Source organism: Eulemur rufifrons, chromosome 30 (assembly GCF_041146395.1).
Source record: "Eulemur rufifrons isolate Redbay chromosome 30, OSU_ERuf_1, whole genome shotgun sequence".
NCBI lineage: Eukaryota > Metazoa > Chordata > Mammalia > Primates > Lemuridae > Eulemur > Eulemur rufifrons.
In genome coordinates, this window is record NC_091012.1 from 96,062,047 (window position 1) to 96,079,914 (window position 17,868).

A 17,868-nucleotide genomic window follows, 5' to 3' on the forward strand; every position below is an offset into this window, starting at 1 on the left:
CCCTTTCTTTAGGGGCCAGAGCTGCTTATTCTGATCTTTGCTAAGAAAATAAAACTGTATCTCTTCTTTCACCTATTGCCTTAAGTGGAATGACATCAAATTTTCCTCCAGATATTCAGCTTCCATAATAATCCTTTCAACTGTGTGGTGTTGGCCATTTACAAAGCATCTTCCCTTCAGTTATCTCTTGCAATCCTTACAACAACCCTGTTAGGTAAATGATCTTCCACTTTACAGATGAGAAAACTTAGAGAGTTTTCTCTCTAAGTTTAGAGGCCGAGGCACGATAATCACAAGCTCAGGACTATGAGACCAGCCTGAGCAAAAGTGAGAGCAGGTCTCTACAAAAAAAAAAAAAAAAAAAAAAAAAGAAATGCAAATTGGCTGCATGTGATGGTAGGTTCCTGTAGTTCCAGCTATTTGGGAGGCAGAGATAAGAGGGATGCAGAGGCAAGAGGATCTCTTGGGCCCAGGAGTTTGAGTTTGCAGTGAGCTATGATGATGCCACTTCACTCTAGTCTGGGAGACAGAGTGAGATCCTGTCTCAAAAAAAAAAAAAAAATCACATGGCTCCATGACTAAAGTGTAAAAAAGGGTATTAAGAGAGAAAATATTGGATGCATTTTTAGTAATCTTTCTAACAATGACATAGAATCCAGAAGCCTTGGAAAAATGGATAAATTTATTTGTATAAAATTCAAATTTTCTGCATGGCACCAGAAGGCACAATGGTACAATAAATATTTGTAACTCTTATCACAAAGAGTTAATTTCCTTAGTGTTTAGAAAGCTCCTAGAAGTCAATAGGAATAAAACGAAAAACTCAGAGAAAAAGTACAGGAATAGAATAGTTCATACAAAAGGAAATGCAAGTGGCTTTTAAATGTATGAAAGATGCTTATAACCTCACTCATAATCAGAGGAAAGCAAAATCTAACTGTGCTATAACATTTTTCACCTATCATATTGGCATAAAAGAAAAGATTTGTAAGTACTGTATTAGCAAGGATGTAAAGAAATAGGCATTTCTCATACATGGCCTGCGGGAATATAAATTGGTAACAACCACCAAAGTGGGCATTTTGTCTATATCTATCAACATTTTAAATGTGCAAACCCCTTGACCCAATTCCACTTGTGGTAATTTATCTTATAGATATACTTGCACATGTATAAAATGGTAGATATACAAGGAGATTCATTGCAGTGTAGTTTGTAAGCAATCTAGATGTTTACCAAGGGGCTCATTAAATAAATTATGGGACATCTATATGATAGAGTACTATGCAGTCATTGACAAGTATGAGATGATTTCTGTCCTGATACAGAATAATTTAACTTTAAAAAGCAGGATGCAGAACAACATGTATAGATATGCTACCATTTGTGTGGAGAGTCAAGAAACCCGTAATAGTAATCGTCTCTAGGAAGGTGAATTTGGCGGTTCAGAAACACAGGACGGAGAGAAACTTTCTCTTCACTATATAGATTTTTGTAATGTGAATTTCATGTTATTGGTATTCATTACCTATTCAAAATATGAATTTAAAAAGTAGCGGTGTCTTAGCAGGAGACTGTAGGTATTCTTCCCTCTGCACCATGGTGCAATTTCCAACTCCCACTCCACTTACTTCTTGCTCAGTGGCTGAATTTACCCTTGAACTTGAGAAGGAGGGAATCCTCCCCAACTCATTCTATGAAGCCAGTATCACCTTGATACCAAAGCCAGGAAAGGATATAACAAAAAAAGAAAGCTATAGACCAATATCCCTATATCCCTTATCAGTATAGATGCAAAAATCCTCTATAAAATAGTAGCAAACAGAATTCATCAGCACATCAAAAAAAAAAAAAAAATCAATCAGGACCAAGTGGGCTCCATCCCAGGGATGCAAGGTTGGGTCAACATATGTAAATCAATAAAGGTGATTCACCACATAACCAAAAGCAAAAACAAAGACCATATGATCATCTCAATAGATGCAAAAAAGCATTCGACATAATCCAGCACCCTTTCATGATAAAAACCCTCAACATACCCTTTGACTTGAAAATCACACACACAGTTCAATACTCCGAATCTCATATAATTTTTTTGAGGAGGAAAATATAATGTATGTGGAGTGCCTAGCAAAGTGTAGGCATTCAATAAATGATGGCTATTGCCCAGGCACATATGTTCTGAATCCCAACGACCCAGATTTATACTCTGCATCCCTTCTGTTTTTTCCCTTCAGCTGTCATCAGGGGAACCTGCACTTGCCCATTAGGTGGCTTAGTCAGTCTTTATGCCATTTTCCAGTGTGTTCCTTTCAGCAAGTAAGGGGAGCAGCCGGCAGAAGCAGTACCTCTTTAATGGAACTACCTCTCTCAAGGTAGCAGAAAGAGCCCAGACCTGGGAGTCAGATCTGGCAAATCCCCTCCCTGGCCACCAGGAGCCCCTGGGCCCAGATTTCTGTGTGAGGAGATCCACTGAAAACTCTCACCCCGCTGGTTGCTGGCACCTGAGCAATTATAGCTGTCATTTATTGAATGCCTACTCTTTGCCAGGCACTCCACATACTTTACCCCCTTTCTCCTCAAAAGAATTGTATGAGATTCATAGTATTATTCCCATTTTATACATGAGGCAATATAGTCTCAGAGAGGCAAAAATCATCTACCTGAGGTCACACAGCTAGCTGATAGCACCACACGGTATTCAGTCAGAAATGTCTGACTCCATCATGGAAATTCCTCTCCTGTGCACATCAATCCTTGAATCTCACTCTACCTGCATCCTGTGGGGGTGGGGTCTTTCCTGAGCCCTGCAAGCTCTAGCTCACACATGCAAGATTTTATCACCTTCCTGCAGAGACCACCTAGTTGGCAAGCTCTTTCCCAACCCCTGTGGCTCTCCTGTCTTTTCCTGCTGCTTGGGGGCAACCTCAGAAGCCTCTGAGCAAAGTGGCTCAGTCTCTTCACCTCCCTGAGCTTCATTCCTCATCAGTTAAATACAGTTAGCCATACACGTCCTCTGGCCGCCACGTGGGATCTTGTGAGGATCCTTTGATAAAATGTTGGGGAAACTGCTTTGGAAATTCTTAAGCACTAGACTCTTCCTGAGGCTTTCTGGCTCTTCCCATTTCTTTCTTTTCTTTCTTTCTTTCTTTTTTTTTTTCTTATCATGACCAAGTGCAATGTATTTCAGATACTCAAGTTTCTATGTATTTCCTAAAAGTTTTTGAACATTTTAAAATTGATCAATGTAATCTATCATATCAACAGGCTAAAGAAGAAACATCATATGATCATATGAATTGATGCAGAAAAGGCATTTAACAAAATCCAACATTCATTCCTGATAAAAAACTCTCAGAAAATTAGAAATAAAGGGGAATTATTTCAACTTAACAAAGAACTAATAAGTGAGTTTGGCAAAATCACAGGGTACAAGTTCAACACATGAACATCATTTACAATTTTATATATTAACAATGAAGATTAGGAAAGTGAAATAAAAAACACAATATCATTTATGATAACTCCAAAGATAATGAAATATTTCGATCTACACTTAATCAAACAGGTATAGGTCCCGTATGCTGTAAATTACAAAATTCTGGTAGAAGAAATCAAGAGACCTCAATAAATAGAGAGATCTATGTTAATGGAGTAGAAGGTTTAACATAGTAAAGATGTCAATGGTCCCCAAACTGAGCTGTAGATTTAATATAATTCCATTATTCCTATTAAAATTTCATTATGACTGTATGTCTGTAATCTCATTCATGCTAGTTAATAAGATTATTTTTAATCTTTGTAAAATTTAATAGGAAAATGACATCTTCTTACATTTCCTTGATAACTACTAGGGCTGATTTGTGTGTGTGTTGACCATTTTTGCTTAACTTTGAAATTATCTCTTTCATATTGATTTCTACTATTTTTGTATTCATTTGTAAGAATTATTTCTATACTGGCTTATAAGACTTATTTACATAGTAGGGGTATTAACTCTATCACACATTGCAAATATTTAACAAGTACAGAGCACAACATTTTCCCAGCGGGAGAGGAGAGGAAGAAGCAGGAAGATGTATTAGTCATTTTTAACATCTTCCTGCTTCATCCTCTGCTCTCCCGCTGGGAAAATGTTGTGCTCTGTACTTGCTCTCCCTCTGCTGGCCTGGCAGCAACATAGCTTCTGTTGGTACTGTCTAGAGCTAGGTCCTACCTTGTGCCATGGTAAGGGGATTAGTTGCATGCTTCAGCTTGTACTTTACATGGACAAGGTGGTCTATAATCCTTTGAGAATCAATACTCTCCTTAGCAGTTGCTTAGTACTGGCTGAGGTAATGACACTGTGCCAGCCATTGCCATAAAGGTACAAAGATCCCATTTCTGTAAAAGATCCCTTTTCAAAGACAGTTCCAACTTGTGCAACTACTGATTTCTTATGCAAGTCTAATAAAAAAAATGGGACAGTCTTCAAGCACTGCTGACAAGATCATTTTTTTCATATAAATGAGATTCATTTTTTATGTAAAATATGCCTTTGGGACAAAATCTTCAAGGACCACTTTCAAGAAGTGTGTAGCATTGCATTTCAACAGCTTTGCCTTTATAGGGAACATCCTGCTCCCAGAGCTATTTTCTGGGTTAATTGGGCCTTGCAAATAGCTTAAGACTCACTCAGCAGCTGAAATGCCTTCAGAGGCCACAGAATGTTGGCTGGCCCCAATCATCATTTTCCGGTCTACGAGATCTACGAGGTCTGTCCAGAAAATATCCAGCCACATAATACGAAAAATAGAGACATTGAAGAAGATACAAGATACAAGGAGACATTGTACCTAGGACAATGACACCTCATTCCCCTTCCAAGTAGGCATTTTGGGACCTCACATCATCCTCCCAGTGTCTCTTAACCTAACCCGCACACGTTCAACATTCTCAGGTGTTCTGCTTGTTGCAGGTATTCCAGAGTGCTGATCCCTTTCAAGAGATTCTTGACCATCTTTGAAGCATTTGTACTACACTTTTATTTGCACTGCACCCATTGCATGATCCCTGAAAGCCTTCTGAATTATCCGGATAGTTTCCAGGGAAGAACAGTCAAGCTTAATGCAAACTTTGATGCAGATTCATTGCTCTACTAGCTTAGGCACACAATACACATGCTCAATTAATGGTGTCTAGCGCCCCACTGACTAGTAAGGTCAAGTTGCCATCGTTCAGGCATGCGCATTACAGTCCACGCTCCTTGGCTGCCAGGTTACATAGATGGCACACAAGCTGTTCTCATTAGATTAACAATGGCTCGATACTTTCCGGACAGCCCTCAGACATGTGTCCTATCTCTCCAGCTCTTTCTACTGATCTCTAAAACAGTTGCTCCAAAATATGCCTACATGAAATGGGGTCTAGTTGCCACTAAACGGATTCAGTGTAAGGCCTTCTGTGACTATTTTCCAACATATGCTAGACAATTCAGGAGAAATCAGGAATATGAGGAGAGCATAAATTAATTTGAACCATTAGAAATTGTTGGTATTTGACTGCTATTGACCTACAAAAATGACAGTTTCTTATGGCTTGATATAATAGTGAGGTAAAATGTCTTGAAACAGCAGCAGTTTTTCACACTTTTACTTTATTGTTGATATTAGCAGACCCTTTCTTTATTCATATAAAATTTTTTTTTCTTTTTTTTTTCAATTTAATTTTACAGAATCAAAGAGTCTAACAGTATATCTTGTTAGATACAGTATGTCCTCATAATGTATACATTATTTCTTGTACAATGATATGAAATAATATGGGAAATATTCATGATAAATTATTAAGTGAACAGTGCAAGTTAAAAACAATAGTTTCATATTTTTTCCCCACCCCCCTTTCCCGAGTCAGCACCTTCAAGTGTTACCACTCCCCAAACGGTGCGCAATGCACTCATTGTGTAGGCATACCCCCATCCCCTCCCCCACCCCCCACCTCAGTCTGATGTCCAATTGGTGTCGTTCCCAGATTTGTATTTAGGTGATGATCAGGGAAACCAAACCTGAACAATGGATAAGAGAGGAACTGCTTTTATTAGAGCAAGGAGTCAAGTCTGAAAGCCTGGATCCCCATCTACTTGGTTCCCCCTCTCCTCCCAGACAGTCCCTAAGGCATCTCTATAGAATCCTAGGGCTTCCTAGGATACAGTGTGCAAAGCACTGCATTGGAGGATAATGCAAAACCTTATTATGTGATTCAGACTCCACATGCAGATTGTTCAGAGGAAGAAGTCACTGAGGGCTCCAGGTTTCAGGGAAAACTTCCTGAAGGAAGTGAGACTTGAGTATACGTTGGAGGATGAGGACAATGTAGGTCACTTGAGTAGGTAGGATATTCCAGGTACAACAGCATAAGCAAAGGCATGATGGCAGGAATGAATATAGTCAAGTATGCCATGGTGAGGATGCCTTGATGGGAAGGGTGCAGTCTACTGTAGTGATTGAGTACGAAGGTAGTGTGGTGGATTTCAGTAGTGTTCCAACTGTGCTTAGAAAATCCCTAGGGGTTCCCTGTAGGTAGGTTCATGTGAAAGCAGCGTGGTTAATGTCACAGGCTATGAAGCCAGACTGCCTGAGTTTGAATCCCATCATTTACTAGGGTCTGTGGCCTTGAGCAAATAGCTTAACCTCTCTGGGCCTCAGTTTCCTCATCTGAAAAATAGAGATAGTAACAGTTTCTGCCTCATATGGCTATTGTGGGGATTAAATGAATTAATGCATTGTAAGTGTTCAGCTCAATGCTGGCCACAGAGTATTGTCAGCTGTTATCAAGAAAGACTCTAGGCCGGGCGCGGTGGCTCACGCCTGTAATCCTAGCTCTCTGGGAGGCCGAGGTGGGCGGATCGTTTGAGCTCAGGAGTTCGAGACCAGCTTGAGCAAGAGCGAGACCCCATCTCTACTAAAAATAAAGAAATTATATGGACAGCTAAAAATATATATAGAAAAAATTAGCCGGGCATGGTGGTGCATGCCTGTAGTCCCAGCTACTCGGGAGGCTGAGACAGTAGGATCGCTTGAGCCCAGGAGTTTGAGGTTGCTGTGAGCTAGGCTGACGCCACGGCACTCACTCTAGCCCGGGCAACAAAGTGAGACTCTGTCTCAAAAAAAAAAAAAAAAAAAAAAAGAAAGAAAGACTCTAGTATACAGAGTTCTAGGTCTTTCACCTCTGCTTCAACCAAAAGAGTTTTGTTTTTTGTTTGTTTCTTTGTTTATTTACTGGACTCCCACGTGAAATCTTTGTTTGAAAAAGGGTTCTCCTTTTATAAAAATATTGCAAATCTCTGGTATAATATAATAGAAAGAATACTGACGTTGTAGTTCAAAAGATCTACAAAAGTTGTCTTTTTAAATTGATTTGTAGGGGTTCTTGATGTATTTTAGATGCAAAGGTTTTGTCTGTTTTTTATGTTGCAAATATTTTCTCCTAGCCTGTGACTTGTCTTTTAACATTATCTATGATTATTTTCTTGTACAGAAATTTTATGCTTTGATGTGGTCTAATTTACCAATATTTTTCTTAAGTTTTTAGTTTTCTGTGTCCTCTTTAAAAGGTGTTTCATCCCCTAAATCCATAAGCATATGTACCTATACTTTTTTTCAAATACTTTGTTATAATTTTGGTTTTGGTGGTTAAATCTCTAATATAACTGGAATGAATATATTTATATGAAAAGTGGTTAGGGAACTAATTAATTTTCCCCCAATGACTGACGAGTTGTCCAGAAATATTTATTGAATAATTTGTTTTTCATTGATTTGTTACGTCACCTTTATCATGTACTAAATTCCCATATGTACGTTGGGATGTTTCTGGATTCTTTATTCTGGTCCATTTAGGTATTTGTCCTTTTTTACCAATACCACACAGTTTTCATCACTATATAGCCTTATTATCTTTTTTGGTATCTGCTAAGGCAAGTCCCTCATCTTTGTTCTTTTTAAAAATTATTTTGAGCTAGGCATGGTGGCTCACGGGTATTATCCCAGAGGAAAAATAATTTTTTAAAATTATTTTCGCCATTCTTCCATATATAATATACTACATAAATTTTAGACCAAATTTGTCAAGTTCCATCTTAAAAGTCTTGTTGGGATTTGGATTTGGTTTGCATTGAATTTATAAATTAGTTAGAGAGAATTAACATTTTTATGATTTTATACCTTCTTAATATGTCTTATATTTTTGTCTTCTTTTAAGTCTTTCAGTAAAGTTTTATACTTTTCTCCATGAAGGTCATGTACAACTTTGGTTGGGTTTATTCTACGTACCTGAAAAATTTCATTGCCATTTTAATGGTAACTCATTTAAAATTACACTTTCAAGCTGTTTATTGCTGGTGTATAGAAATGCAATGGTATGTTACATATTGATCATATATCCAGCAGCATTGCTCTCATTTATTACAGTATTTTTTCTGTAAATTATTTTGACTTTATTTGATTTTTATGGTAAACACATTGTTTATGAATACTGAGTTTTATTTAGTCTTTTCCAATTTTTAGTACTTTTTATCTCTCTCGTTGGTGTGTACTTTTGTATCTTATTGTACTGGCTAAAGCCTTTTGAACATCATTGAATAGTAGTGGTGATAGTAGAAGGTGTTAAATAGTAATGGGCCTCCTTATCTTCTTCCTGACTTTAGAAGAAATGCTTCTAATGTTTCACATTTTTTTTTTATTGTTGAGACAGAGTCTCACTTTGTTGCCCAGGCTAGAGTGAGTGCCGTGGCATCAGCTTAGCTCACAGCAACCTCAGACTCCTCGGCTTAAGCGATCCTACTGCCTCAGCCTCCCGAGTAGCTGGGACTACAGGCATGCGCCACTATGCCCAGCTAATTTTTTCTATATAGATTTTTAGTTGTCCATATAATGTCTTTCTATTTTTAGTAGAGACGGGGTCTCGCTCTTGCTCAGGCTGGTCTCGAACTCCTGACCTCGAGCGATCCACCCGCCTCGGCCTCCCAGAGTGCTAGGATTACAGGCGTGAGCCACCGCGCCTGGCCTAATGTTTCACTTTTAAGTGTGATGTCTGCTGTGCACTTTTGGTAGAAACCTTTTATTGGATTAAGGTAGCTCTCACCTGTGGTGGAGATTGTTAATTGTCTACCCAACATCCGGTCTCCCATTCTTCCTTACTCTAACTTTGTTGGAGGTAGAAACATACTCGGATTTTAAAAAGTCAATATATCCTTACCTCCCCTCCCCCTTACCTCCTTGCATATAAGGGTGGCCATGAACACAGTACTGGCCAATGAGATATAAGCAAAAGTTATTTTGATGGGGCTTTGTGGAAAGCTCTTAAAACGTGTGTGTGTGTGTGTGTGTGTGTGTGTGTCTGTGTGTGTGTCTGTGTTTTCTTCAGAGGGAAATAAGCTCAGATGATGAATACAATTTGTCTTTGTATTTGTTGCATCTTTCTCCTTGAAATGTGTAACTAATGACTAGAGAGCATCAGCAGCCATCTTGTGCCCCACCATGAAAGAAAAGCCAAAAGAAACATAAACCTTATCCTGGCAATTTTGAGCCACTGTACTAGCCCTGGCCTGCCCATCTCTGCAATTCTTGGTATGATGAGAGAGGAAAAAAAAAAAAACTATCGGATTTAAACCATTGTTATATTGGATCTCTGTTACATAAAGCCACATACAGTTCCAAAATGATATGCCCTTTTGTCCTAATATACTAAGTTTTTTGTCACTCATTTTTAAAATAGGTAATGCTTTCACATGGTTCAAAATCTGGAAGTTACAAAAGGTTATATGATAGAAGTGTTCCTTCCACCCCTTGACCCCCAGTTCCGTCCACCCATTCTCCCTTCCCAAGAACAACCAATGTTATTTAGCTTCTTTAATTTGTATATGTGTATGTGAGTACTGAATATACTGATGAAGTAAATACATAAGTGAATAATGTTGTATATTTTTTTCTGCCCTTTTCCCCCACATGATTTGTCACTGTACATGCTGTTTTTTACCTTGCTTTCTTACTTAATATAAAGCAAGGCACTTTAAAAATTAAAAGTGCTTTTAAAAGTCCCAAAGGTGAAGACTTTTAAAACCATCTTTTTGTTATTGATTTTTAACTTAATTGCACGATGATACAAGAAATTAGCCTAGGTGAAATAAATCCTTTGATATTTGTAGGTACTTGATTTATGGCCTAATACACAGTCCAATGTTTGTAAATGTTTCATGAGTGCTTGAGAAGAATGACCATTCTCTAATTGGTACAGAGTTTTAGGTGTCCACTTGATCAAGCTTGTTATTTGTTGTTAAAATTTTCTATATTCTTACAAATTATTTTTCTGAATGATCTATCAGTAATTGAACAGAGAATATTAAAATCTCTGCCTATGAAGGCAGATTTTTAGATTTTTCCTTCTAATGTTGTCAGTTTTTGCCTTTATTTTTTATTTATTTTTATTTCAGGATATTATGAGGGTACAAACATTTTGGTTACATTTTATGTCTTTGCCTCACCCAAGCGAGGATTAGAGGCATGCCCTTCCCCTCTACAATGCTCACTGCGTCCCTTAGTTGTGAGTTTACACCCCTCCTACCCCCTAATCCCTGGAGAACATTACTACCGTGTGAGCACCATGGTGTTGATCAGTGAGTGCCAATTTGATGGTGAGAACATGTGGAGCCTATTCTTCCGATCTTGTGATACCTCACTGCGGATAATGGGCTCAAGCTCTATCCAGGAAAATATAAGAGGTGCTAGATCACTGTCATTTCTTATAATTGAGTAAAATTTCATTGTATACATATACCAAATGTTAATAATCCACTCATGAATGGATGGGCACTTGGGTTGTTTCCACATCCTTGCAATAGTGAATTGTGCCACCATAAACATTCGGGTGAAGATGTCTTTATTATAGAATGACTTTTGTTCTTGTAGGTAGATGCCTAATAGTGCTATTGCTGGATGGAATGGTATTTCTATTTTTAGCTCTTTGAGGTATCTCCAAATTATTTTCCACAGGGTGGTATAGTTTTTGCCTTTTGAAGCCGTTATGATATATATTTCTTTTTGTTATTATTTGCCTTGTATGTTGTTTTCCATCCGTTTGGCTTTCAATCTTTCTGTGTCCTTATGTTTTTAATGTCTCTCGTAAACTGCAAGTACCTAGCTTTTGTTTTATTTTTTTATTAGTTTTTTTTAAGATTAAGATCAGAGATTCTTTAATGGCCCCAGATAAAAAGTGTACCCAAGTCTGGAGTTATAAACTACAAAGTTTCATGTTTTTAGCTACAGAAAAGGTGATATTCATTAATTTAAGGTTTTTAGTTTTTCGTCAGTCTTAGCAATTTTCCCAAAGCAGATTTATGAGTTGTAGATGATCATTTTATAGCCTCTTCTCATCTTTGACATTATTGCTTACATTCTGCAAAAACTATAGTAACTGCTTTTAATAAACTTAGCAATGTCTAAAACTATTTTGGAACGTACGATGTATCGTTGTCATATGGGATTTTGTAAACAATCTTACTTGGGTTAAGAATGTAGCCTCAACAGAGAATTCTTTATTTTGTCCAAAACAGCACAATAAAAACACCCCCAACAATACATAAACCTACATATAAAATATAGAATATCTCCAATATTTTTCCTTTATATGGTAGCACGCCAGTATATGCAAGAAAACATACTGGTGATGGGGTAAGGGGAAAACTGACGGGCAATGACATAATAATCAGGCATTAACATTTAAAGACCAGGTAAACATCAGTTTTAGTCAGAAAAGCAGTAATTAAAACGTTCCTGTGAAGCTGAGATTTACATACTTCATTCTCCATTCCTGGTCATTTCATCTATAGCCTGACTATTCTCAATCATGCTTCTTGGCCTGTGGAGTGGTACTATAAAGGCACAGGGGATGCCTCTCTCAATACCAAATTCTCACCATGAAAAATCATAACAGAAACCACAAAGTTAAAAAAAGTATGCTGTATTTTAGAAGTATTTGCCCTAATAATTTTTAAGAAAGCTTACCATAAATACTTTCCAAAACAACAGGCTCAAGAAAACATTGTACAACATCCTGTATATATTCATAAATATCTACTCAGGCCATTTGTAAATTGTGTTTAATCTGTTTCTTGAGTACCCTTTGATCTCAGGAAGGTCAATGATCATGTGATTTCTTTTCTACCTAATGATCTGTTGCTAGCCTACTTTTAACAATGGAAGAAGAAACCTGTATGTGTTTTAAAGTCAACTGGTTCTCCTTACGTCTCATAGTTTCTATTATGCTTCAATGTTATGTTACTGTGTACTTACAGAAGCAATCTCTCAGTTAGGAAAATTAAACATCAGTTGCAGGGCTTATAAAGTAAAAAGGGAAACTCTTTCCCAAACCCTTTTTTTGTTTTAAAATTTAAATTAAATGTACAAGACCAAGCACGGGCACTTTCCAAAACCCAAAAATGAAGCCAAACCACAAAATTACTCAATAGTTATAGAAGACAGCTCTGATTTTGGGGGGTCATCTCTGGTGGCCTCAGCCAAGCACTGGTCTTTGGCTGCTCTGGCATTTCTTTTTTTTTTTTTTTTTTTTGAGACAGAGTCTCACTCTGTTGCCCAGGCTAGAGTGAGTGCCGTGGCGTCAGCCTAGCTCACAGCAACCTCAAACTCCTGAGCTCAAGCGATCCTCCTGTCTCAGCCTCCCGAGTAGCTGGGACTACAGACATGCACCACCATGCCCGGCTAATTTTTTCTATATATATTTTTAGCTGTCCATATAATTTCTTTCTATTTTTAGTAGAGATGGGGTCTCGCTCTTGCTCAGGTTGGTCTCGAACTCCTGAGCTCAAACGATCCGCCCACCTCGGCCTCCCAGAGTGCTAGGATTACAGGCGTGAGCCACCGCGCCCGGCCTGCTCTGGCATTTCTTCCTCCTTCTCTGCCAGCCCACCAAGAGACCCCAGGGGGAAAGTGCTTTCGCAATTCTGGGTGGAGGAGACCTTCGAATTTACAGGCATTTGAACAGAGCAGTTGCTTTCAAAACCGTGTTCTCCAAGATCATACTGAACAAGGGTCTCTTCTCGCTCTTGGTTTAAGTAGTCCGGTACTAGGAAATCACTTCATGCTTTAGGCGATGCATCTTTAGCAAGTAAGCCCTGGTGAACTTTTTCCCACAGCGGGCACACTGAAATCGTTTAATTCCTGAGTGGATGAGCATGTGCTGTTTGAGATTCTGGATACCGGTGAATCGCACCCCACAGGTCGGACACTGAAAAGGTCTGTCTGGACCATTTGGACTTGGTCGTTCTGTAGTGCTGGTAGAAGGAACAATGTACAGTTGGTGGGGATGCTGAACATTTTCCAATCGATCATCATTATCTGCATGAGCATTAGTGCTAGAGGTGCTTTGAAGTGTAGGTAATCCCTCGGTAAGGCCTTTGTCTACTGAGCCTATAGAGGGAGACTGTGGACTAATCAGAAGGTCCTCTTGGACTTGTTCACTTCCCGGCACTGTCTGCTGATCACTCAGGGAACTCTGAGACGCACTGACAGGCTGGGACACTTCCTCATGGACCTCCTCATCACTTAACCTTTCTACTTTGACTCAGACATCTTCTTCTGTACCCAGAGGTAAGGTAGTTTTTGTGCTTTCACAGGTCACGTAATCAGCAATTCTTCTACCTGTCTCAGACGGGCCAGGTAATTCTAAAGTCCGGGTATTTTCTGCCTGCTTAACCTTCTCTGGTTGAATCCTTCGATCAATTCCAACAGGAAAAGTCCAGGGGAAAGCTAAAGAAGAGTCAACTGGCTGATTCCTATTTTCTGAGTAGGAAGCTGAAGAATTCAATACCTGGGGTGAACTTGTTTGTGTGCTACACTTCACAGGACTTTCAGGAGACATAACAGTGTTGCTTTTGCGCTTACTCCGGGATTCTCAGCAGACAGGAATGGTTCTTTCTACCACACTGCACTCTGAAGACACTGGAGAAATGCTTCCATCTCGAGAAGGAAAACTGCAGTTAGAAGTATTTTCTTCTCCAGCGTCTAGACCCTTTTCTGGTTGGCTGTTGGGTGTATTCCATAAAATGCTTGATTTCATGAATTCTGAGCAGGTGCTAGCAACACTAAACATTTGCATATAGCTGGCTGCAGCTAGAACATCAATAATAATTTCTGTGTTAATTGACAAAGTGGCCGCGTAGGCCTATTCTAGGAGGGGTATAAAGCCAGTCACGGTAACATGATGCAGATCCAACACATTCTTGCTCTCATCCCCTGCTTGGCCTACAAGTTTGGTGCAAAAGAAATCACTGCAAGCTGCTAGTACTACTTTATGTGCCCGGAAGATTTTGTTCTGGACACCAATAGTGATAGCACAAAAATGTCCATCATTTCACAGCATATTTAGATTTGGAAGCATTTCCTGGCTGTGGGAAGAGGAGCTATGAGTAAATGTTTTCACACCCATCTTTTCCTTCCTCTTCTACACGTGCTCTTCAAGGATGCAAATGAATCAGAAATGTCCTGCGGGTGGCGGTGCCACGGCCCGGAGACCTGCTGCTCCTCCTCCTCCTCCCCGCCAGGCTGAAGCAGCGAGGTGGCGGCGGTGGCGGCGACAGCCCGGGGTGGGTTGGGGAGGGGCGGAGCGCGCGGCTGGCTCCCTCTCCTCCCTCGGGAGGCTCAGGGGACCCTATCTCGGGCCGCCGCGCCTAGGCCCGTGAGCAGCCTGTGGCTGGGGCATGGCGGCACTGCCCACCGGCGTGCCTGTGACGTGGGAAAGTGCAAAGCGGCGGGGAGGACGGCACCGCACCCTCTGCCCCGCCCTGGCGCTCGGAGGGGCCTGAGGGGAAGAGCCAGGGGGCCCGCGACCGTTGGCCCAGAGCAGGCGGCGATCTGGGGAGCGCGGCGACGGCTCGGGTTTTCCCGGCGGGGCGGGCTGGGGAAGGGGATGAGGAGTGAGGGGAGGGGTGGGGGAGGTTGGGAGGGAGCCGCCACCGCCGTTGCCGCCTGTTTCATTCCTTATTCCAAGCTACCATTCTCTAACTTTTAACTAGTGAGTTTAGCCCATCGACATTGACTATAATCATAGTCAATGATATAGTTGAATTTATTTCCGTTATTGTATTTTGATCTTTCTATATATCATGCTTTTTCCATGTTTCTGTTCCCCCTTCTTTCCTATGTTCTCTTATATCGATTTTTTAAAATTCTATTTTTCTCTCTATTGGTTTGAGAGGTAAGTAACCTACTTTTAGTTGTTAATGATTATGCTTGAAATTCTACATGCACAAATAACAAAATCTAAATGTAAGCAATACCTTGAACATCCTCCCCCAAAATGCAAGGGTACTTTAACCCTCATCACCATGTTCTGTTTTACGTACTTTTGTTGTCTACTATTTTTATTCCCTTTTGAAACTGATACTATTTTTTAACAGCTTTATTAAGTTGTAAGTGATATCCAATAAATTGCACGTTTAAAGTGTACAATTAGATAACTTTTGACATATGTGGATAGCCATAACACCATCATCACAGTCAAGAAAATGAACATGTCCCTCACTCCCAAATGTTTCTTTGTGTTCCTTTGCAATCCCTCCCACCCACCCTCAGGCAACCACTGACATGCTTTCTGTCAGTATACGTCGCTTTGAATTTTCTAGAGATTTATATAATGTAACCATACAGTATATATTTTTGTTTATCTGGATTTTTTTCCATTCAGTAGAATAATAATTATTTTGATATTCATCCATGCTGTTGAGCATGTCAGTGGTTCATTCCTTTATACTGCTAAGTAGTGTTGCACTGTATGGATATACCAAAATATGTTTATGCCTTCATCCATTAATGGACATCTAGGTTGTTTCCAGTTTTGTGTTATTACAAACAAAGCTGCTATGAGCATTCATGTACAAGTCTTGTATGGACATATGCTTTCCTTTCTCTTGAGTAAATATCTAGGATCCGAAAGGACAGATCATGTGATAAATACATGTTTAACTGTTTAAGAAACTGCCAAACATTTCCTTTTCCTAAGGAAAATTCACGAATGTTCTGGGAAAAATTTTCAAAGGGATATGAAGGAAATACTCTAAAGAGTAGTGCTCAAGTACTAAATATTTTTATTTAAAACTGCTCACCTAAGATTGATTCTCTCAGACTTTAAAATTTATTAAAATACTCAATATTTAAGTGTCATTGCACAAATGGAGGTATGATGATCATATTTTGGCTACCTGTGTTCATATTTTTTCCCTTGAGCTTATTTTGTTACCAATTCATATCTTGTGTATAATTATTTTGCAAGCTATTTGGTCAACATTCCATAGAATATGTTCTGAGGAGGAATTTTGATAAGACAGTTTATTATAAATGTCTCCTAAAAGATATGATTTTATCTGTACTAGGTGTACCTTATTGGTTGGTCTTATCACTGGAAACTGGAGCCTTTGATGAACAAAATTAATACTGAAATAAGAATTGGTTTTATATTGTGTCATTTAGACATTTTCAAGTACCAAGTGGTAATACTAACTTGGATTGAGGCAGAAACACCTATTATATGGCTTGAAATTATTTCAGCCTTGCAGGCCTGACGGTATAGTGAAGAAAATGATCATTATACATATATAAACATCTTTAAATGGCCTTTTCTCTAACACATATGCTTTTAAAATACTTTACTAAATTTACTGTCATAAATTGTTCATATTTCTTAATGAAACAACTTGTCACATGAAAAAAAATAAATTTATCTTTAAAAGGGAAAACAGAAAGGAGACTTTTACAAAAAGCATTGTCTGCCCTACACTATGTAAATGCAGCATGCCGCTAATGAGGGCTCCTTGAGGCTCCACTTACCAGGAGATACTTGTAAGTGGAGCAAGGTACTCCACAGATTGGCTTTCTGTTCACTTATTCCTTTGTGTGTTAAGCAAGCATACTGTCACAGATGGAGGCCATGATGGAATGGACAGGGTTTTCCTGCCAAGACCATCTTCCATCACGTATAAGTGAGTGTACCTAGGACAGCCCACAGAATTCCATAGAAATATTTCACCCCAGCTTCTGGGTTCCCCCTCCTGAGCCTAGATTTGCCTGGGTCCTGGTGTCATGCAAATGGTTTAAACAGACCTCTATGGATAAATGTTGATGTTGGATAAAGAACTGAAAAATATGCTCAACTTTTTCATCTTTTCTATTTTATTTTTGTGATTTATATTGTACACAACCCTGGAAGTAACTATTTTATCTGTCTTTTTATGTGTCTTTTATATATCTGTTTTTGTAAACCAGGTAATTTATAGTTATTCTGGAGTTTGGACAGGGTTTGTTTCATTTGTTAGCTTAGGTTTTAGTAAAAAGGAAATGACTGTCTCCCCTCTGGCTGGGTCTTAATTTCAAGTGCATGTTCTGGAATGCAAGCATAGTTCTATCAGAGTAGAAGAGCAGTCTGGAAACAATGACTGCACACACTGAATCAGTTTGGGGCCTAGAGGTGGAAATAGAGCTCTGCTATTATCCTTTGGTTTTTGAAATTCAGAGCCCCATTGCTGAAGGGAGAAAGTCCTCCCCAAGTCCCCTTGCTGACAGCCAGAGTGCATATTTGAAACACTGAATGGGATACTGGTTTAATCTTGATTCAATGTTGTATAAATCATGATAATGATGTATGTGTTCACCTGGTTGATTTTTAATGTAACTCCTCCAGTATTTCATACTGGTAGTAGACACAGGTGTGACCTTTGCATATCTCAAGAGTAACATTGCCTAATGTTTTATAATAAAATACATTATGTGTGTTTGGATTGGTGAAAATAAAAGAATACATTTTAAAAGAGAAATAGTAAAAGGA

At 39.0% G+C, this 17,868-nt stretch overlaps 1 protein-coding gene across 1 annotated transcript; it reads right to left on the reverse strand.

Moving 5' to 3' along the window:
* Positions 1-11,831: 11,831 nt before the first annotated feature.
* LOC138378531 (zinc finger and BTB domain-containing protein 44-like) lies at positions 11,832-14,478 on the reverse strand. The gene is given in 3 exon segments (XM_069463860.1): positions 11,832-11,905; position 12,405; positions 13,129-14,478. Coding segments are annotated over 3 exon segments (1,425 nt in total).
* Between the last annotated feature and the right edge of the window lie 3,390 nt (positions 14,479-17,868).